This window comes from Paroedura picta, chromosome 4 (genome assembly GCF_049243985.1).
Source record: "Paroedura picta isolate Pp20150507F chromosome 4, Ppicta_v3.0, whole genome shotgun sequence".
Classification (NCBI taxonomy): domain Eukaryota; kingdom Metazoa; phylum Chordata; class Lepidosauria; order Squamata; family Gekkonidae; genus Paroedura; species Paroedura picta.
In genome coordinates, this window is record NC_135372.1 from 55,864,705 (window position 1) to 55,888,081 (window position 23,377).

Here is a 23,377-nt window from a genome sequence, read left to right on the forward strand (position 1 = left end):
CTTTCTCTGAAGATTCAGACTATCTGCCTGAACTGACAGCATAACAACCTTTTCTCTCTCTTTCCCTCATATGGTTCCTCCACCCCTTCCTGGAGTCATAGAATCATAGAGTTGGAAGGGATTTCAAGGGTCATCTAGTACAACCCCCAACACAATGTAGGAACTCACAACTACCTGCCTACCCACAGTGACCCCAATTTCATGCCCAAGTGATCCAACCCACTAAAAATCTCCACAATCCAGCCTGTCCTGGACGAAATTCACCTACTACCCTACAATGGCGATCAGCAATTCCCTAGGTATGCATGGAAGGTCCACAAGAGACAAACACTGATACATCCCTTTCGGCCCAGCCACTCACATTCTGCCTAAGTTTATAAAACCAGCATTGCTATCAGATGACTATCTAGTCTGACTGGCTATTAGCTGCTCTACTTCCAAAACAGGACTAAAGGGCATTGGTATATTTCAGAAAGGGGAAAATACTTTGCCCACATCTCACAGGCACAATTAATAAAAGCATTCAAATTTTCAGTGGAAGTTTGAAAAATGTGAAATGAAAGAACAGTTTCAGAAATAATAAAAAAATAATAAAGAGCATACCCACCTCAAATCTGGATCTGAAATTAATCCTAAATTTTTAAATATATATACACCCCTGCATAACAGTCAGCAGGATAGAACATGTTGGTATGTATATCAAGCAACCCCTATAACCCAATTCATCGATACTATATTCCTGCATAAGATTCAGCCTAGAGCTAATTTTAAAGAAGCAATCTTTTTTCTTTTTTTTGTCGTCAGCAGTTTTTTAAAAATCTATGCTTAACAAAACCATGTCCGTCCTTTAGTGGAATATAATCTGTGCTAGTTGCCAAATTAAATTTTTGAATCACCACTGGCAATCATATTTTGCAGATCCTTCAACAGTTCAATATGCTTAGGATTCAATTTACATTTGCCAAGATCTGTAGAGTCCATTAGATGTAGGAAATGCCCTACAGATTTTACCCAGATGTTGAAAGTGAGAAAAAACAAAAGATTCAAAGGTGTTAAGAGAGCCACAGGAACTGAAACTTAATTATTGGCTCCTCACTTCTAGGTACTCAATTGCTTGAAAAAAAGCAAAAGTCACAGAGTATAGTATAGCTTTTTACAATACATAACTGTTGAAAGAGAAAACATATGCCAGCAGCTGTATACAATCAGTAGATCATGAACAAGTAGTGCATGCAACAATTTGCAACATACTAATGGCCTTGTGAATTTTAAGCCTAAATGAAGTGGTATCATTATATAAGGTGATTTGTCCTTATTCAGAACTATTCCACAGCTAGATTCATGCCCCTGTAAAACTTTTGACATGCAATGAACCAATAGCTACCTTGGAAATTACTAGGCATACCATTTTGAAACCCATGGGAATTGTAGTCCATGGACATCTGGAGGATCACATGTTGACTACCCCTGCTATAGCGGTCTGTCTGCTGTGGTTTAATGGTTACAGATGACCAGGTTGAAACCAAATCCTGACAAGACAGATGCTGGATGGGAAGATGCTGAATGGAAAAGCTTAGGTCTTGAAAGTTTTCCCACTTTTGATAGGGCCCACTAGGCACTTGCTAACTATACTGGACCCATCATTACTAGAGATGCAATTTAATACAACTCCAAATATTTTCTCCATTAACTTAGTTTAGACTGTCAGACAGCTCCTTACCTCAGCCAAACCAACCATGTGAATTCATGCTACTGTAACCTCGCAGTTAGACTACTGTAATGCACCTGTCATTAAAGTGAACTTAGACATTCTAGCTGGTACAGAACACCACAGGTGGGAAAAAACTGCCACAAGAATTCTGCTGTCACTGCATCAAGTTTGATTCTGTACTCCTCCACATGCAGCCAGCTGGATGACCTTGGGCTCGCCACCACACTGATCAAGCTGTTCTGACTAAGCAGTAATACCAGGGCTCTCTCAACCTCACCCACCTCACAGGGTGTCTTTTGTGGGGAGAGGAAAGGAAAGACCAATGTAAGCTGCTCTGAGACCCCTTCGGGTAGAGAAAAGCAGCATATAAGAACCAACACTTCTTCTTCAAACAGAAATTGGATTCAGATGCAGTTTTATGTACTGTTGTTGTTCTTATGTAAACCGCCCTGAGCCCCCGGGGAGGGCAGTATATAAATATAATAACTAACTAACTAACTAAATAAATAAATAAATAAATAAATATTGGCCAGCTACAAACTCTCAAGAGTCAACAGGCACCCATGGCGAACATCTATATTACCTTTAGTCTGGCTAAGAAAGGTCTGGTTAGCACACAGCACCTAATGCCTTAGCCCCACTAACAAAGAAATGATTTGCCAGTGTGCAACACAGGAGAAATAAACAGGCTGTTGTCCAACTTGTGCTCCCAAGGAAGCCTGTTCCACCAAGTAACTGCTCTGTCAGAAACTTATTCTAGCTGCTTAGCTGGAAATTCTTTTGAATTAATTTCAACTCACTGGTTCTGGTCCAACCCTCTGGAGCAACAGAAAACAACTCTGCCCCATCCTCAACAGCCCTTCAAGTATTTGAAGATGGCTATCATATCAACTCTTAGTCGTCTTTTCTCCAGGCTAAACTGACCAAGCTCACTCAACCTTTCCTCAAACAATTTGGTCTTCAGACTTCCTCATAGGAAAAACGCCCCAATCCTTTACAATTTTTGGTTGAATGCCTATGTACTTTTTCCAACTCTGCAATGTCCATTTTAACATATTGTGACCAGAATTGTGCACAATATTCCAAATAAGGCCAAGCCTTATTCCAAATAAGGCCATTACAGAAAGTGGCCCAGTAGATATTGATGACTATAAATATAAGAATACAGTGTGCCAGGATCAACACTATTCAGAATTATGTCAGGAAATGTATTTCATATTCTCAAATGGAACTGTCTAGATCTCAGATGCAATGGCAAGAGTTCCAATTCTCACTTCCCTGTTTGCCAGCTAAAGCTTGCTGTCTTTCTAGTGAGGTAAAGATATTGCCTTGATTCAGTTAAACAATCCATTTAGAACAATCTGAGAAATTATGGCATTATAAATTGCCAAACAAAAGCATAATTCTGATGCATAAGAATAAAGATGCCCAATTCAGCTTCTCAACCAAACCCTTGATAAAAAACAAAAAAAGTTTGGTCTTTGAAACAAAGACAAAACTGTGATTACATGTTAGTGAATTGAAGGCATATGATATAGTTAATGTTTACCATGAATATTCACCACAAGTGCTCAAAAGCTGACTTATTGGGCATTCAGCAAATACAGATTTTTTTTCCTGTGGAGGTACAGTTCCATCATCATCAAGTATAATAATTGCTATGCAAACAAAAGTATAGAAGCAATTCCTCAAAATGAATTAATGGCTGATTAGCTAGTACTCAGGTATTATTTACCTGTGTTGCAGAGATTATATTCTATTAAATAGTCTAGATTTGTCTGAAGCAATCAATTCTTACATTTCAGAGGACACGCTGCAGCTTCTCTAATAAAGAAGTAGAATTCCTAACGGAAAGCCTCAACAACGTAAATTACTAGAAGATCTTAAGAAGAAGAGTTGGTTCTTAGATGCTGCTTTTCTCTACTTGAAGGAGTCTCAAAGTGGTTTATAATCACCTTCCTTTTCCTCTCCCCACAACAGACACCCTGTGAGGTGGGTGAGGCTAAGGAAGCCCTGATATTACTGCTCAATGAGAACAGTGTTGTGGCAAGCCCAAGGTCACCCAGCTGGCTGCATGTGGGGAACCAGGGAAACAAATCCAGCTTGCCAGACTAAAGTCCGTGCTCCTAACCATTACACCAAGTTAGCTCCAAGTGTAGGCCCAAGACTGACATGCCAACAAATATATTCATATCCCTTTAACTTCAGACCCATTGGTCAAGAATGAGTTCTATCAAGATTATACCTGTGAAAGCACTATAGTTCAAAAGAGGTTCTAGAACACAGAGTATATGACAAGCATAAGCAAATTACCAACCCATGAAAAAAGCAAGCTCTTCTTTCACACCTCCTTTTTCTGAAGACAACAATCCTACCTATCACATAAAATGTGAAGCATATTTCTGATGATGTGGCAACCCTTTGATTGGCCTCGGAGGAAGGGCCCTTCCCACTGAAGGCTGCTCAGAGGTGCTGGAGAGCCATCAAGAAGCACCTGGGGGGACTCTGACTGGCCATCACTGGGAGGGCCATCCCCCACTGAAGGCCAGTCAAAGGCTCATGTCCGCTATCCTAGTTCAACCACACAGAGCTCACAGGAACTAGGCTACTTGGCTCTGCAACCACCCAGCATACCTCCTCACCATTGGTAGGAGCGGCATGGACTACCAACTTCCTCCATGGAGTGTGTGCCATTGTCTGCTGCCTCCTCCCTGTCTGTGGCGGCTGGGAATGCCAGTCTTCCTCTGCAGAGGTCTGCAATCCTAACCTGCCTCCTCGGCACCAGCCAAGGCTGCAAGGTCCCTCTGCCTCCTTCACAGAGGCCCGATTGGCCTTCCCCCGCCCCTAGTATTATCTATAGAGACTGACATACTTTTACTTCCAAACACAACTATGTATGCTGTGAACTGTCCCACATCTTCTGCTGTGGAGAAGTTATTATAGGTTATAAATGGCATAAATAATTATTCCCAAGTTTTGTAGTATAAGGTTAGAATGGAGACCTTTGGTGTGCTTTCAATAAACAGCAGCTTTTAAAAACAATTCTGAACAGAATACACAACTGTAACAAACAAACAAACTAGAAAGGGGCTTTATAATAGCTAGACTTATGTTCACCTTTATATTTGATGATGAAAGTATCAGCAGCCTAACGTAGTGATTTGCTTTGCAGATCAAACTGAACATGATGAAACACAGTACTGGTCAACCCAATACAAGCTCAAAATGCATTATGGTAGCAGTGTGTTTCCCACATCCTACAAGGCAAATGGCAGGTCCCTCTGGGGGTAGGGGAATCATGATTTATCAACAGAAAAAAATTGTTTTCAGAAACACAGTCACGTAGCCTGAACCAACATGCTGGAGTATTACCAGCATATGAGCATTCAAGATGCATGACACTAAAACATCTATATAAATCTAAAGCAGTCAAATCTATTTTCAATTTGGATACACTTCGTTTTATTTTATACTGAAATGTTTGTTTTTTGTTTAGTGAGCACAAAGATAGAAGAGGAGGCTGCAAGAAACATTAGACTTTCAGAAATATCTTTTTTTTGAGTGATCAAACTATATATAACTGACAAATGACAAGTAGGACTCCTACTGTACAAAACTAAAAGTTTTGCAAGTCTTTCACACATGACTAGATGACGAGGTTTAAAGTCAACAAGAAATACTATGCCAAGTCTTAGTTTCAATTACTGCTATTATGAAACATTTTCCTACTAACATTAAATAAAAATATGCAATCTGACCACAACCTGCAAAATCTTTGCCTAGAAGTAAGTATTTATTTATATTTAAAGCTAATATAAAAAGTAATTTAATAGAGTCAGCATTAACGTCCAGCAATGTGAAGTGGCCCACCTAAGGGCTCCAATGGAAGAACTTTTTGCAATTTAATTTACTGTCTGCTCCCAGCATAGGACAGATACCCCTGGGGTGTCAAAAAAAACTTGGATTACTGCCATCCTTTACATATCAGCTGCATATATAATTAAATCTGCATGCTATGTATTTAACTTTTCCTGACAACGTTTTTAAAGCATAGCACCTGATCAGTTATGTTGAATCTTAATTATTGCAATCATATATATTTATTCTTTGGCTAATTCAATTCAGAAATAACTCTAACTTAATCATTAGGATCCAAAAATGGCGTGCCTGTTTCCTTCTCAGAAGAATCCCACCTTTCTGCTTTAAAATGTGATTAAATGAAACAACTGGGAGGGGGCACAATGCAAACTGGGAATTCTATTTAACAAATATTAGCTATAGAAGCTTTAGCCACCTTTTGCAAAGAGGAAAGTTACAATACTAAGAAATTTACTTCAGATGTGGGGAAATTTCTCTACTGCTGCTTAAGGAAAGCTGATGATTCTCAGCAAGGAATGTTCATATATTAAACGACCAACCACAAGTCTGAGCAAACAAATTTGATGTTTCCACCTACTGGCAGGAAGTAGCAAAAACATCTTGTTTGGAGACTGAAATGCTGCAGAGAAGCTAAACTTAATTTCACAAATTTTTCAAAGCAATTAACAGTTGCCCAAGTAAATTATCAGAACACTTGCTACTCCAGTCACTTAAAGTCAATACCAACATTGTTTAATAGAATCTATTTCTGCCATATGTCTAAAGACTTTGTTATTGAGTCAATCACTTTAAGTTCTACATGTGTGCCCAATTATGAAATTTCTACTGTGTTTCATAGAGGAAGTGTGGTGAAACCCCCCACCACTTCCTGTAGAAGGCAAAACATATGCAAGAAACAGCATGTTAACAGCCATTCTTAAACCAGAGTAGTTGCAAAGAAGCAATAAACATACCTTCTGAAAGAATGGCCTCTCTAAAATACAACAGAACATCTGCAAATTTTCTGACATCATTCACCAACTGCATGATGTATTCTGGATCCACAACAGTGCTGTCATAACAGTCAGAGTTGGAGCTAATACTGCTCAGAGAGCTGCTCTTAGTACTGCGCCCCATCCCCCAGTTTCCTGAATTAGAGATGGTGAAGAAATTGGAGGTAGATAGTTTGGTTAATCCTAAACCACGCTTGTTGCCTCCACCGTTCTGTCGCAACATCCCAGCCGCTGCAGAGCTTATGAAATTCCCAGACTTAACATTCAACGTTATTTAGGGTCCACTGGAGAAGCAAAACATGAAGTGCTGAGGGAGAAGAGAAAAAGAGAGTTAGTTGAACAAAAATGAAAATGCAAATAAACATGAGTTACAAACACTATTTACATGCTAAATTACTTGATGCACCTTTTTTGTGAGAATGTTCGGCTTAGGTTTTAGGTTTTAAAGCAGACCTGGTAACCAAACTACATGGTCACCAACAAATGAAAACAGTCCTGTGACTCCTTTGAAAATCTATTCCCTGGTGTGCTGCCCAAAACATTTATCCCTTGCCAAGATACAAGGTATTTTTAAAATTAGAATTTCTAATGAATTAAAAAGACCCTTAATGTCAGGACTTTGTACAGTGGAAAGAGAAGTCACATTCCAGAGAAAATTCATTTGGATTAAAAATGCACATATACTTTAATAATTACATTGTTTCTCATTAAAAAAACACATTTCAGTGCATTTACATATCAAAATATAAATCACAATAAAAAGAAGCAGTTTTCTCCAAGGCCTGCATCACATATCAACATTTTAAAACATATATGTTACAGACTGATATAGTGTATCTACTACAACTGTTAAAATTTAAACACTCAGTCTTTTTTCTTATATGTGCCATGTAAACACACTGCAGCACATGATCAGATTTTTTTATTTAACACACATTAAAATACAGGTGGATAACTGCTTTGGTCTGTTTGAAACAAAACAGCAAAACAAAGTTTGAATCCAGTGGCATCTTTAAGACCAATGAAGTTTTACTGTAGGTATAAGTTTTCATGCACATGCATGCTTCTTCAAACATTAAAAACAGTCATAGGAAATGCAACTACAAGGACCGAAAGTTGATCTCTGAAGTTATGAACAATTTGTGCACAAAAGTTTCTAGTTCTTTGTATCCATGTTAGAATCAAGTCAATTAATTGCTGACTACGAATACCTACTTTAGGACTGAGCCTTCTTAGCAGTAGGATCTCACAACTTTTTAAAATAGCAGTATACATAATGCTCCACAGTGAAGAGTGTTTCAAACATGAATACGTCATGTCAACAATGTAACCTGGTTTACAGAACATATGGGGAAATTATGCCAGGTAAAGTTTTTGTTTTTTTAAAAAGACATGTGATACAAAAGCTTTGTGCAACCTTTGTCAGGTCTCATGTGTTTTCACAGCTAGAAAGGTGTTCTGCAATCTTACCTTCCACTTAAGAATCTCCTTCTTTTAAAAGGATAGCAACCAGTGAGACAAGCAGAACTTGCTAAACACACACAACTCTTGTGGTTTAGCGTCTCCAAGTCAGATTTTATTTAGAATCATTAATTATTATTTTAAAATGCTTCTTCGCAGGCTGGTTAACCAGAACTCTTTCTAACTGACAAAAATAAAAGATGATTTAGTTTTTAGACATGTAAACTTGTTTTAGAATCTTCTTCTGTTCTCCAGTCTATGCTACAAGTTAAATATTCACCTAATGGAAAAAATCTCCACAAATATTCAAGGAAAAGAATCTTGGGCTTTATTTCTATTACCCCAATCCTGGAACTAGTATGCTATCAATACAAAACTTTCATAACACAAAACATATGTTTGTATTTTCGCATCAGTCAAACAAAACCTCTGTCTAGACAACACACACATGGGAGGGGGGTTTGCCATATTTCTTTAGGATAACTATCCCAAACGAATACTTAGACCTCTGCATATTTCCTCAAAAATCAGCTACACTGGTTTTAATGGGTCCTACAGCCTGCTGTCCTCATACACAACATTCCTCTGATAAAAACAGAGTTTAGAAAAAGTCTGTTTCGGACATCTCCTCCTCTCCTCCCAACCAGTCTAAAATGGGCAAGGTGTAACCAGAACTTGCAGCAGTAGTTTTATGAACATGGGGGAGGGAGGGAGAGAGAGATAGGGGCCGACACAAACCAACTTCAAGAACTGTTGACAAACAAATGCATGGATTAACATGCACACAACTCCCGGCGTGGGCCAGATTTGCACGAAGGAAAGGCCGAGCGCTCCCGCCCCCTTCAAAGGAATATCTGGCATTCCTCGCAGCGCTCTTTCTCCGCTCCCGTCAACCCCCCCCCCCCCCTGCAACAGGCAGTCAAAAGCCCCCTTCTCCGGCCCATACACGCAGCCAGCTGCCAAATCGCACGTCCTCCTCCTTTCTCTTGCTGCTCAAGCCCAGAATTTAAATACAATCGAAAGGAGACGCTCAGGCTACAAACGCCGAGAGAGACGGGAAGGGCGGGGGGACGAGAGAGCCTGGCTGGAAGCAACAACTAGGTAGCAACCGAAGCAAACTTTGGGGGACGAAACTGAGTCGAGGGCGGAAAAAGGCTCACTACCCCCCCCTCCAGAGGGGCACAAAAAGGGGGAGGGAGCCGGGCTGATAGTTATGATTTTTTTAAGGAGTTCAAGGTCTGTGTGTGGGAGGGGAAGATTAGTCAGGCGGGATCCCCAAAACGCAAGAGGTCGAAGCGTTCTCAGAAGTAAGGGGGGGGGGAGGATAAGGACTCCTCTCCAGCCCCACGGTTTTATCTGACGCCACCTTCCCTGAAGGAGACCAGGCGCCGGGGGGGGGGGAGGCGCGCGCAGAGGGACGTCGCTACCTGCTTCGCGCGCCCGTTTCCCCCTCCCTCCTCCCCGCGCGACCCCGCCCCAGCTGCGTTTGGCGGCTCTTACCGGACTTGCGAGGCGAAGGAAAGGGCAGCCTTATGGTCGGCGCGAGGGCGCAGTTGTCGGCGGCTCCAACTCCTCGGGCGCCAGGAGCCGCCGCATCCCCTCCGCCCATCAGGCCCTCCCCCTCGACAGGCAGACAGACAGACACACTCGGCCGGTCGCGCTCGCACTGCCTCTGCGCTCCACGAGCCAACGCCGTCGCCAGTGGCACACCCGCCCGGGCCGCCCCGCCCTGCCCTGGCCACGCCCCTCCCCAAAGGTCGCCTCCCATTGGACGACTCCGCTCAGCGGGCTGTGTGGCTGTCCTAATGAAGCAGCAGGTACGGCCGAGGGGTCGGCTGCGTGGACGAGGAGGGGGCGCACCTTCAGCGCTGTGGTGGCGCCGCCGCCGACGTTTCTGTTTCTCCTGCTGTGTGAATGTAAACGCGTGGCGAGTCCGCTTTTGGAGTTTAAAAGGCGCTGAATGGAGGTCCCTGTTTTCTGGGGTCTGCCTTCGGTTATTTGTGTTTTCAGGAGATTTTTGAAGGTTTTTAAAAATAATGCACAGTGAAACGTTCGGGTTTCAGCTCCTTTCTGAGCCTAACGGGGGGGACGTAGTATTTCTAAAGTGATTCTCTACTAGTCAGTGCATAGCCAGCTATCTCATGCGTCATCCACAGAGGAAATTGATTTTGAGCTATTAATAATGTTGCTGGGAAAACTTTGAAGCTTGTCTGTAATCATATATGCCAGCGTGGCGTGCAGAGTAAGTTAATGGCTTTCAGAGGTGCAGCAAGATGGGTATCACATGGGCACTCGTTTGGGAGGCAAGACTAGGAATGTATAAAGAAGACAGCCCAAATTTTCTTCAGCAGGCACCAAGAATCAACTACATTTTTACTGCAGCTGTCGTGAGTCTTTATACTATAAAGTAGCGATCCCCAACCTGTGGGCTGCGGACCACATGTGGTCCTTCGACTAATTGGAGGTGGGCCCCGAAGGACGCCTTCTCCCCCCCCCTGGCCCTTTACTTCATCCCCCCCCCCAGCCCTTTACAACACACTTCATTGTTATGGCATGTCTGTATCTTATTTTGAAGGGATGTTTAAACATTACCATAGCGATCAGAGAGGCTAGGACAGTGGTTGAGAGTACAGGAGTAAACTACCCCCCCCCACCAGGCCTCAGTAAAAGGCATTGAGTGGTCCCCGGTGAGTGGTCCCCAGCGTTGAGTGGGCCCCGGTGATAAAAAGGTTGGGGACAACTGCTATAAAGCAGAGACGGGCCAGTTTGTATATTCGCCCTAGGAAGGAAACTGTACTGCAGCATGATGGGGGGGAAGCAGTGGGTTTTGCTGCACTCGAGTCTGCTTAGAAGTTGGTTGTTTTGTTTGTTTTTTGTGGTAGCGTTTTAATAGTTATTGTATTTTTATCCTAGCTTTAAGCAGCTTCAAGCAGATCTCTGGAGAAGCGTCATGTACATTTTCAAAATAAAATTTTTCTAAATAATTACTTCCTAGTTGACAAAATTTGCTTTCATTGTTCCTGAGAAATATGCATCCAATGTAGTCTTCAAGAGCCTTCTTTGGAATTTTCTCCCCAGCTGTTCTGTTGTCTTTAAAGTTGGCAGTGTTCTGCTAATACCCTGAACTTGCTATAACTGGCTGTGTGTGAGTGCATTGAGCATAGCTAGAAAAATTAAAAGAATCTTCCCATCTTTCAGTTTTGCTGTGTGGGATGATACAGATTGACTCTCCAGTAGAAATTTACAGGCAGGAGGTGAAATCTTGCATTTCTGCAAATAAGTAACTGGGTGGACCAATTTTATTGAACCTTCTTGCAGTAGACTCTCCATCCTTTTAATAGCATTTGCTAAATGTTATATTCTACTCAGCCAGTTTTACTCAAATATAGGGAGGGATCCCTATTAAATTGTTGATTGCAGCTGGGGTATTTTTGTCAGCTAGATGGTTGCTAGCATCCAACATGGTTGGTAGTTCGTATGCAGAGGCATTATCTGTGATGCTGGTTAACTACTAGTGCAATACAGCAAACTGAAAAGTCAGTGATGGAAGGGGAAAGCATGAAGAGGCATTCTCTGCCGTTCCAATAGTGTTAGTTGAATGGAAGAAGCCTGTGGTAAAAGGTCAAAGGCTGAACAGGCGGACCACCTAAGCACTGAATAATAGCTGGCCTGTTTAACTACAATGAAAGGAATGTTTGTACTTTTAGAACTATTACATCAGCATTGTTGGCTCTGCTGGTCATGCATCAGCAGAGGTTGGATGGGTGAGGATTGCTCCAATGTGAGAATCTCTTGAAACAAGCCTACTTGAAAATGAAATTGCATCAAGAGCCCTGAGAAGCACATGCTGTCAAGTGTTGGAAGAGTCATGGAAGAACTGGAGGACTGAAATTGTGGTCTTTTAAGTAGCAAAAGGCATAGATAGCATAGCAGGAATTGTAAAGCTGCATGTGAACAGATCTGCTGGAATATGAAATCTGGATGCTCATGGTGATTCATGGTGTCAGCACTGGGAAAAAAACATGGTTCTAATGGTGAAGTACAGCCTTTGCCAGGTGCAGTCCTTGAGCATCTTGGGTAACAGTAAGTCTGTTTTTTCTGCAGGAGACCCAAGAGAGCTGCAGCCAAAATAGACAATATTACTCTAGGTCAGAGGTGGCCAAACTGAGGTTCTCCATATAACCATGGACTACAGTTGCCATGATCCGCTGTCAGCAGCGTGCTGGTAAGGGGCTCATGGTAATTGTAGGACGTGGACGTGGATGTGGTGAGCAACAGTTTGCCTACCCCTGCCCTAGATGGATTAGTACTTATGATAAGACAGTTTCAGAGTGTACATGATAGTTTACAAGATTATGTTTGCTAACAGCACAACTTATGCAGCTTCCAACTCCCATCACACAGTACACATAAACTCACATGGCTTCTGTACTCTGTTGGCCATTTCCTCTCACATCACATTTTAGCTTTTAAACTTTTTGAATGCCACATTGAGAAGGAAGTAGCTTGTACAGAAACCACTACTATTTGTTGAACTCTCAAAATGGGTCACAAAAACCAGCAATATTTTCAAAATCACAGTTTAGAGCCACAAAACATGCAAGATCAATGATGGGTATGTACTTTAGTTATAAAATGCTTGTGCATCGTTTCAGACTTTTCTGTGGAAGATTCTGAGTAAATGACAAGTGCAGTTCTCAAAAGAGTTAGAGTTATTTCCTTCTAAATCAGTGGGCTTAGAATGGTATAATTCTGCTTACAATTGCACTAAGCAGTTTACCTGTAAGCATTACTGAAATCAGTAGGGTATACTGCCAAAAGAACCAGTCTCAAGATCAGTATGTCCAAGTCTCAATGCATTAAGCCTTATCGTTATTTTCTTATTAAGTTTGTAGACTGTCCCTCCCCACAGAAAAGCTTAGGGCAGTTTCACAGCATAAAAACAAACAGTAAAACAAAAATAAAGCATAAAAACAAAATAAAACAACCATCAATATTAATAATTATCCCCTATCCATCTCTACTACCATCAGGTTGGTCATTCATTGGTGGGTGCCCAGGGGGGAGAGCATAGTATAGGGAAGAGGGAGGGAAAGGGAAGGCCCAACTGGATTATAGGCCATCATGGCTTCAACCATAGGCCTGGTGGCAGAGTACCATTTTGCAGGCCGCATGGAATGTTGATATTTCCATCATGACCGGGATCTCAACTGGCATCTCACTCCACCAGACTGGGAAATGAGTGCTTGTCTTGTACAACTATTTATACACCATTTTGAACGATATGTATAGGTCTTGGTAAAACTTTGCAAAGCCAAAGCCCTTAAATTAAGGAAGTATCCAGGCCTTGCTTTCCTTAACAAACAACAGTATTGTACTTTTCCAAAGTAGACTGCATGTAATGTGGGCAAAAATTGTAATTTTATGATGATTTATAGCCTTGAAAATCGACTACGTATGAATCAAAGTATGAGTTTAGAAAACAGTCCTAGAACACAGAGCAAATCACATAGTGGAATATGCCTATAGTTACTTGTTTGTAAGCAACCCAGAGCAAATATTGTTGAACTCTGTTGTAAGCAAAAGAGAACAAATACTCTGGAGCCCTGTACTAATAAATGTGCTATTTGTTTATTTCACCATGGTTAACCCACACTTATTTTCTTTCATCCTGTAACTCTTTGCCTAAATTAAAGCTTATGTAAATGTATTAATCCATTGAAGTGTTACAAGCTATCAAGTCTGCTGATGATAAACCTGGAGAAACAACAAATAAAGAACAACAATACAGAAAAGTTCAAAGGGATTTGAGCTCTTCAGGTGACTGGTTCCACAGATACCAAAATTAGGTTAGAGCAAACAAATGTAAAATGATTTGTGGTGAGAGCAAGGCAAGGCACAGATGTCAAATGGTCCTAGTCTTTCAGGCAAGAAAGGGATTGAAGGGTTACTGGGGAAAGTAATTTGAATAACTCCCCATTGACCCTGTGTTCACTTTTAGCTGGGCTTAAGAAAAACAGCACAAGAACTCCCATTTTAACTTTTAATTTTAGCTACATTTCTATTTTATATTAAGAAAGTAAGAAAAGTAAAGGTAAATAAAAACAGACTAGTAACAGTTTCTTATTTTTCATAATTATCCACTAGACAGCTCAAAACCTTACATTTCCAGAGAATTGCATGTCCCATAGAAATAAAAGTATTTGCCCCCTAAAAATGAATTTTCCTTCCAGGTAACTTTTGGTGCATCAATGCTAAACAGCTTCTGTGAGGTTTTCCTAATTCCCCAACCCATGTTTTCTTGGCTAGCAAAATCATAAGCTCTGTAATAACTTGTGTTTAGCCAATTATAGCAGTGTCCTGCATTTGACAGCCTTTCATCCTTTGTGTTATTGCTGAATTTACTTCTTAAGGTTCCAGATGTGAGGAAAAGACATCTTTCACCAAGAGTATGCTAGAGAGAAACAAACAGAATATTGGCTTTACTCCAAGTGATTCCACTGTTCATGTGACCATGGCATGGCTGACTGAAAATCGTTCCACCAACAACCATTTCATCATGCTCTGAAATTCCGGCTGTTTTCAAACTAGGAACAAATTTTACATTAAGATTATCGTCTCCTTTGAAATTAAAAGATGACATTAAAGAAATGTGTCAAATCACTATGACATACATACTTAATATATAAAAATAATTATATATCTAGTGCAGAACTGGACCACAGAGCATAGATCAATAGATTCACAAAACGAAGCTTGGGAAAGATACAGGAGATTTCTCTACGAGCCTGAAGGATGTACCAGATTTGAAGAAAACCTAGAAATCTAAAAGCTAATGCATCAAAGGATTAAATCTCACCAAAATAATAGTAAGAATGCCTACTGAACTCTCAGTCACTTTTGAAGTTACCAGGCCCTATTGGGTAGCAGCCATTGAGCAACTGAGCTCAGCAGCGGGGGCCATTGGGCAAATGTGCCAGTCTTTTCCCAGGAGGAGGTAAGGCAAAGGAACAGATAAAGATAGGTTGGCTGATGAGTGGGAAGGAGAAAAGGAAGCAGGAAACAGGAATAAGGAAGAGGCAATAGGGCTGGAAGGGAGGGGGAAAGGAACTAGTTTGGGGTTATCTGTAAATTGCGTTCCGCAGTATAAATAAAAGGCTAAGGGGTGTGGGGGTGGGCTCAGTCCGGGATGAGGCGGGCCAACAATTGGCCCCTTGGCCCCGGACTGACAATCAGAGGGGCCAATCCTAAGGCACGCACAGCCAGAGGTGCGCACAGCCAGGGGCCAAGGGGCCAATCCGATTGGGCCTTCACCAGGACAGACCAGAGTTCCATCCAGTCAGGAGACGCAAAGCAAAATACTACTGTGGCCGGCCATGCTGCTGGAGGGAAGAAACAGCCAAGCAACTCTGCAGATTTGAGACCTACCACACAGGGTTGTTGTGCAGGTGAAACTGGAAGCTGTTGCAGAGGTTCTTTTGCCTCCTGTTTCATCTCCACAACAACCCTGTGCAGGAGGCCTCAACTCCACAACAACCTGCTTGGGAGACCTTGTTTCTTCTCCTTAACCTTGTCCAAACTCTATAGGAGCCCTTTCTGCCTGGGCAGCTGATCTTTATACTCTGCAGATGAACTGTTGGCTACCCCCAGGTTGGGGACCACCGCTCTAGTGTGTGTGTGTGTGTGTGTGTGTGTGTATATATATATATATATATATATATATATATATATATATATATATATATATATATATATATATATATATATATATATATATATATATATATATATATAAACTACAATGGTATATCTTGTGTAAACTGCTGTGCAACCAATGGAAGAGCGGCGGTATAAAAATCAATTTTTAATGTTTTCATTTCATTATTCTCCTTTACGCCATTTTATTCTCACATCAAACTTGTGGTATAGGTATGGATGACAGGAGTTCATTCATTGATTTGTCAAAACTGTAATAAACTGGCATATTTTAACAGCAGAATGGGGATTTGAACCTAGGTCTCCCATATACAAGCCCAGCGCTCTAACTACTACACCGTGCTGACTTCCAAAAAACATTTAGGAGAGGGAGAAATAAGTTCAGCAGGTATGAATTAGAGATGTATCTCATTTATTTCTGGTGTTTTAAGAATATATCAACAGCAGCTGTGGGTTTGATAAATGTTAGATCTAGCTATGATGGACAGACATGGATATTAAACAAATCTTAAGCAAAGTTTGTTTTTATGGCCTTTCAGTAAACAGTGTAGAAAAGGGAAGCAGAAAAGACTTTAGAAATTGCACATGGTATTTCAAACATTTTAAGGTGGAGCTAACAGGAATTCATCTGGTTGCAGTAATTCTGTTAGTACCCTTTTATCCAGTTGTTCCTGTCTTTAGGGTAAGACTAAACATTTAGAGATGAAATTGCCACTGCTGTCTCTTTGCTCTCTCTTACTTATAAAGCCATTTTAACACAATGCAAGACAACATCATACTGTGCCTTTCCCTGTCAGCCAATGATGTGGGTGATGGAGCATTTCACAGTGCAGTAATATCACAGCATATGGCTTCTTATAAGAGATGTCAGAAGGAAGAGGGAACAAAGAGACATTTAGCAGTGGCATTAGGGTGCCTAATTCTGCCCTTGAGGAAAACTAAATGTAACAATGAATCTTTTGAGCCTGTTAGTTGTTACTCATAATTTCTCCCCCACCCCTAAGAATTTGTGTAGTTCTTTAAAATTCAGCTATCCTGTTGTCTGCTATTCATTCTAGTAGCAATGAGTTTCCTTTTAGTTTCCTCTTTGTTTCTCTCAAGTCCAATAATAATTGTGTCTTTTAAATATACTTGTTTCCCTTTTCTAAACTCAAAAGGCCTACATTAGGTAAGAGATGCCTTAGACATTCTGTGTTTCATTTTGCATTTCATTTTATGAATATTATGAATTTTGAGATTAAGGAAAACTGCATCCATGGATTTTCTATTGCCCGCAACCAGTCTGGTTTCAAATACATTTTAAAAATATAAGTGCTCTAGGAGTCAATATGTCCCAGTAATAGACCTTAGCAGCCATTATGTTGTATGTATACCATATTCATATTTATTTACATTCCACAAAACATAAGGAATTCCAGTTCCCCATAGAAACTACAGAAAAATGTTAAATATGTGCATTAATTTAGGGAGCTGAACCACAGTTTCCCTATTTTGTAAAATTAATGTATCCAATTATCTATCAGAAAATGCCATTGAAATTATCTATTATCTATCTATCAGATTATTATTATCTATCAGAATATGCCATTGAAATTAATAGTTGTGCAGGAACTTGCCTGATCCTTTAAATGGGTCTTGGACATGCAAAAATATTAGTGGAATACTTTTTTTCTTCACCCAGAGGTAGATAAATATCAACGTTGCATAATCTCAGATGTGCAATATAATGTTTTTCAGGGGTTGAAATGTGAAAAAAATAAAATAAAAACTGGCATTTTCCACTCACAACCAGAACACTTGTACTAAATAGAACAGATTATCCTCTCTGGATAGCCCAGGCTAGTCCAGCGCATCAGATCTTGGAAGCTAAGTATGATCATCTATGGTTGCCAAACTCTAGGTAGCACCTGGAGATCTCCTACACTTACAGTTGATTTTCAGAACATCAAGGTTAGTTTCCCTGGAGTAAATAGTTGCTTTGGAAGGTGGACTCTACGGCATTATACCCTGCTGAGGTCTTTCCCTTCCCCAAATCATGCTCTCGCCAGGCTCTACCTCCAAAGTCTTCAGGTATTTCCAAACCCAGAGCTGGCAACCTAGGATCAGACCTGGTTACCATTTGGAATTTCAGGGTCATTACACAGAAGCAGGCAATGAAAAACTACCTCTAAGTGACTCTTGTCTTGAAAACTGTCAGCTGTGACTTGAAAGCAAAAACAAAACAAAAAACAACCCCTCAGTTAGAACAGCTAGCCTTCTGGAACAGCTACACTGAGAAAATGACCCTTGGTTACATATAATTTGTCCCTAAATGACAATAAAGGCTTCTGTATCTGTATTTATAGTTTGTCCCATTCCCTCTATTAGAATAAACACAAGTGCAGATAAAAGACCGAGTCTTCAGTTTCTGCATTTTCCCCTTTTATTTTTGAGGCTCTATACTTCTCCTGTGCCTGAGTGGACATCATCATCAATCCACATTATAAAACAAGAAACACAAGCAACAGGGCAATCCACCCCCACCCCACCCCCAGTATTTTCTTTTACACACACAAAAGGAGGGGGGGACCAAACTGGTTCTCAAGGAGAGAGGCGGGGGAGGTCAGGACAAAACATGCACTAAGAAGTCTTGCACTTTATGCCAATCTCAACTATTTTGTTTGGCATTCAACAACAAATCCTTTGCCAAAGCTCAATATTATGCTGGAACATGCACAAAAAGAACCGTAACTAAGGAGCAGACTAGCATGTTAATATTTCAGGTGTTCAGTAAACAGCCCATCTATGGCAAAATGCTGCAAGTTTTTATTATGTGCATAAAGCATGCCAATGTACTTCTGAGCCTCTTAGTTTTTTTTTTTTTTAATAAACTGTCAAACAGGACTTAGCTGCCAAAACTTCGCAGGGGACAGCTAGCTCCTTTGATATTTCTAAACTCTGCTGCCATTGTCCAAACTGTGCAACATTTTAGAACTGCAGCTGGCTAGAATGTCAAACGTAGGCAAGCCCCATATGTAATAACTGCCTACGTAATAACTTTTTTTCTAAAAAAAAAAAATAGTTCCAATAGAGAGTTTGGCCTGCAGTCCTTCAATGGGATTTAGGCAGCTTAAGTGTGCTGCAGATTCTGGTAGTGTTTAAAGAAATAAAAACTGAGCTAGAGGCTGCAGAAGTGCAGAATGACAGTTGTTGTCAAAAACAGAGAACAGAATCTTTGACATCCAAATAGTCACTGATTTGGGGGGTTGGTGGCCTGAAATACTCCTATATTATGGCTTTAAGATGTAAGATGAGAAACTGGAAATTTAGGGTTGCTCCCCCCCCCTTTATTTTTAACAGCTGTTTACTAGGCAGAAATTGAACCGGTGATACTTTCTCTGGAATAAGGGTGCAAGTAGAGGGCGAAGGTTTTACCACTTGAATTCCTACCTAGAAGTCAACACAGTTTTATCTTAGAATAAGCAACAAAAGAAACTCCAGAAGGAAAGATTTGGTGTGTGCATACTTATTCAGAGCACAGTTGGTTTATGTACACACAAAGTAAAACAAACACTAAGTACTGTACCTCAGACTGTTAGTTGTGAATAAGGCAAAAGAGAATATGAAAATCAAACTTGGAAAGTCATTGTCATCCAAACAGCCACTAAAGAGTATGATGAATATGTCTAATGTCAGGCTGCTTGCATACAATGAACCACACAACAGATGCTCAGTAAGGGCCAGAATACAGTTTATTCCTGCCAGGACACTGCAAGACCTTGTGGTGATCATATGGCAGACGTAACATCTAGTCTGGCCCTATGCAGCTGTGACACAAGGCTGCCATCTTCTAGGTGTTCCCCCATTTGAGGAAGTCCTTGGCATTGCCAAGAGTCTATGACCCCCATCTTGACCAAGCTCCGTGAGTAGGTGAGAGGCTGCCCTATACATTTGCAGGAGGCACTATGTGGCCATTTTAATTGCAAGGACTTTTAATGGGGTTTAAGATGCAGGCCATTTCTTGGAGAGGGCAAGTGAATCCACAATCTGCCTCCCCCTCCTCCATTACCTTGTTTCTGTCTCTCCAGCACTCCCAGCCAGTATTTTAGGGATCCCCTGGAGGTGATTAGTATGGGACAGCTGAGAAATGTTTGTGCTGATCGGAAGACCATTGTGTAATGCAACTACAAGAAATTGTGACATCCCTAGTGCTTGCATCATGCACACGCACACACCTCTTTGCACTAGGCAAATTTTACATTGGGGATTAGGCTGCTCATAATTGCAGACAAGGCTGCCAGGTTTTGTCACATTTTGTTTCCAGATAATCTTTTTCTTCATGACAACACTGCACAGTGTTGAGCAGGAGAACAGTGAACAGAATATTAAGCCCCTTTTCTCTAGGACTTCTCAATATTTTTAGGGCCATTCCGCACTAGTTCAAAATTGCACAATGGTTGCAAATTGAAATCGCTACTAATTTGCAGTTATGCACAACGTCGTTGACAATCTGCCACACTCCTGAAACCAATCTGCAAAAAGCGCTTTGTTGTACTGCTTTCAGGGAAATGCCAAAAAGTGGATTCACACTCTGGAAAGTGCTACACTCTTGCAACCAATCTGCAACACTAGCGGGAAAGTTCTGTGCGTTACCATTGTTGCGGTTTCTGCAAAGTCCCTCCCCCTGGCTCTCTCTTCTGATCTTCCGGCGAAGTGATCACCATTTTTTTACTTACATTTATTGACTGCCACTCCCAGACTTGGCCATCTCCTGGCAGTTTACAATAAAACCCCCATAAAACAACAAAACCAACAATCCTCGTGGCAGACAAAACTAATCCACTTCCCTCCCCCCACCCCATCCACAGCCAATGACACCAGACCACAGTGGTCCCCAGTAGTCACCCAATTTGAGCAGCCATGACGGACAGGAATCCAGGTGGCAAATGGTCACTTCACTGCCCCCAGCAACTTGTCCACTTTGGTTAAAGAGAGCTGTCTGAAGTCATCAAACTCCCATGACAGCCACGGAGCTTTCAGTTCACATGCTGTATCAATTGTGGCAGGAAGGTCCTGGCGGAGCGACAAGACTTTATCCACAAAAAGCTCGCCAATGCCTCATAGCTCCAATCCAATTTACTACTATTTTGGTACCCTTCCTCAAGAGTGGTGAGAGACCAAACTACCTCGAATCATTGCACTCGCTGAGAGCTAGCAGACATGATTTCAATGGCAAAAAAAATCCCATTTTGCCACCTTCACTGCCACCTCATACACCTCCATAAGCGTGTGATAGGTTCTTGCCTCTTTGTCACGAGTTTTCTGCCACACTTGCTCTAGCTATCTCACTTCCCTCTTCTGCCAGTCCTCCACCAAGGCCGCCAACAAATCGCCGGAGGGCTTCGGGTCTTGCAGAACGTTCAGGAATTCCTCGAATAAGTCTCTGCAGACAGGAAAAATACACCCATCGCCCAACCAGGGAGGGGGTGATACCCTCAGCCAGGGCATGGTGGTCTGACCATGGAATGAGATTACTCATCACCAGATCCACCTCTACCCCCGCGCCAAAGATCAGATCAAGGGTATGGCCAGCCTGATGGGTGGGGCTGGCAATAAATTACGAGAACCCCGGTGTCGCCATGGCCGACACCAGGTCTGAGTCAAGTCCTGGGGATGGCGAGCCTGCATGGACATTGAAGTCACCCAGAATTATAAGCCTGGGAAACTGCAATGCCCAGGTGGCTGCTGCCTCCACCAGGCTCAACAGGGCATCTGGTGGTGCAGTGGGTAAACGGTACGCTAACCAGATGGCTAAGTCCTCGACTGAATCCCACCCTAGGCCGACACATTCCACCTCCGGGATTGATGGCTTCCCACTCTACAACTTAAAGTACAGGATTTTCACACCAGTTAACACTTCACTATTCTATTGGCTATTTGTACTGTTTAATATTTATATGTATAATAGCACTGCTATTTTACTTATATTTCTCAACTCTTTCACACAGTATACAGAAGCAAACCCAGCATGCCATCTTCCCCATTTTCTCTTGGCCTTGTAACCCTGGGTTTAAATTTGCACGTTGCCAGTGAAGCTTGCTGGATAATACTGGGCCAGATACACGCATGCTCTCTCTGCCTATCCTAGCTCACAGGGTTCTTGTGAAAAGAAAATGGAGAAAGAGAACCATGTTTGCCACCTGAGCTTCTTAGGTGGTAGGACAGATATAAATGGGATAGAGGGAGGAAGGAGTACTGTCATATGAAAATGGCTTTAGGCAATATGGGGGGTGGGGAGTGCTTGGCCTTCTCTGAGAGGACAATGTATGTTTAATGGAAGACATAATGTATGTTTAATGCTAAAACAACAACATATGCACACTCTGCAGTGATATTGTACTCTTACTTTTGCAGTAGAGCAATGAACCAATGCTCTGTTGAGACACCAATGACTCATTTTTGTTTCCTTTAGAAAACAGGAATCTAGATTACTTTTGCCAAGAGGTATTACAATGCTATCATTAATTTGTGTTATACTCGCACATCAGGGCACCAATCGGCTTTCGAAAAAAACTTGAAGGGAATGTTCCGCCAAGTTGAGCTGAAAGGGTATCAGTGCAGCTGCATTGATTATGAAGGTTTATTGTGGTAAGAAAAACAGAAATAGTTGGTATGTAGGTGTTTTTTCTTTACCCTCAAAGGCTCTCTGCAGAAAGGGCTGTTTTGCAGAATGTGTCAGAATATGAGCCATCCACGATAAGTAGAAATGTTTTGCAAATGTTCAAAACCATTCTTTATAGAAGTAATATGGAAGAGATCGTCTCTTTCTGAGTTGAAATGTTGGGCTTCCAGATAACACCTAATCCATAGGACTAGTGTAGTGCTCTCAATCTATAAACTGGGATTCCCCAAGATAGTGCATGTGGGTACCATGGTTCCTCTCCAACACCTTTCCTAGTGTCCACTAAATGTTTTGTCGAATGGGTGGGATCAGGTAGGGCTTCTGCCTGGCAAGGCTTTTGATTGGTCACTGAAAATCTGATTGCTTCAATAGCAGTTGCTACCACAGCACAAGGGCCTTTACTGGGTGACTGATGATGCATGCGAGAAAACATTTTAAAGCAAGATTTTCATTTTAAAAGTCCTCTGGTTAAGCAGAGATGCTGTCTGAAATGTTGAAGAGATAATATTAGCATTTTGTATGCCCCTCCTCCGTGACATTTTATGGCTGGGCCTTGCTTGCAGAATTCCCAAGGTGCCCACAGGCTCAAAACGGTCAGTGACATTATACTTATTTTTCTTTTCTTTCCCCCCTCTTACTATTTTTCTCATATGTATTTGCTATTCTGTAATTTCTATGTAACTTTTTTCTGTATTAATACAAATTATTTTTTTTTAAAAAAGGTCAGCGACTTCTTACGTATGCTCTGGAGAAGAAAATTAGAAAAGGCTGTGTTCGCAGGTTTGGTCCTCCTCCTCTTTCGCACTTCCCGCCTTTTCATTTGTCAGTAGTAGCTGTTATGAAGCATCAGTGGGGCAACTCTCCTTCAGGCAGCAGGAAATGTGTCAAAATCCGAGTCCAGTTTTGGGGATCAGATTTTAGGTGACCAGATTTTAACATTGGTAATTGACCGGGGGG

The 23,377-nt window shown here is 41.4% G+C and overlaps 1 protein-coding gene across 2 annotated transcripts in view; it reads right to left on the bottom strand.

Annotated features, from left to right (window-relative positions):
• Window positions 1-9,738, bottom strand: part of ARHGAP29 (Rho GTPase activating protein 29) — a 62,954-nt gene extending 53,216 nt beyond the window's left edge. The window contains exons 1-2 of one of the 2 annotated variants that reach the window (XM_077332934.1): window positions 9,544-9,738; window positions 6,544-6,889 (exon numbers count right to left, since the gene is read on the bottom strand). In XM_077332934.1, the coding sequence (XP_077189049.1) occupies window positions 6,544-6,805 (262 nt within the window). In that variant the 5' untranslated portion in view covers window positions 6,806-6,889; window positions 9,544-9,738. Of the gene's footprint in view, window positions 1-6,543; window positions 6,890-8,052; window positions 8,712-9,543 lie in introns of those variants that run through there. The other variant, XM_077332935.1, reaches the window with a different exon arrangement.
• Window positions 9,739-23,377: the final 13,639 nt, after the last annotated feature.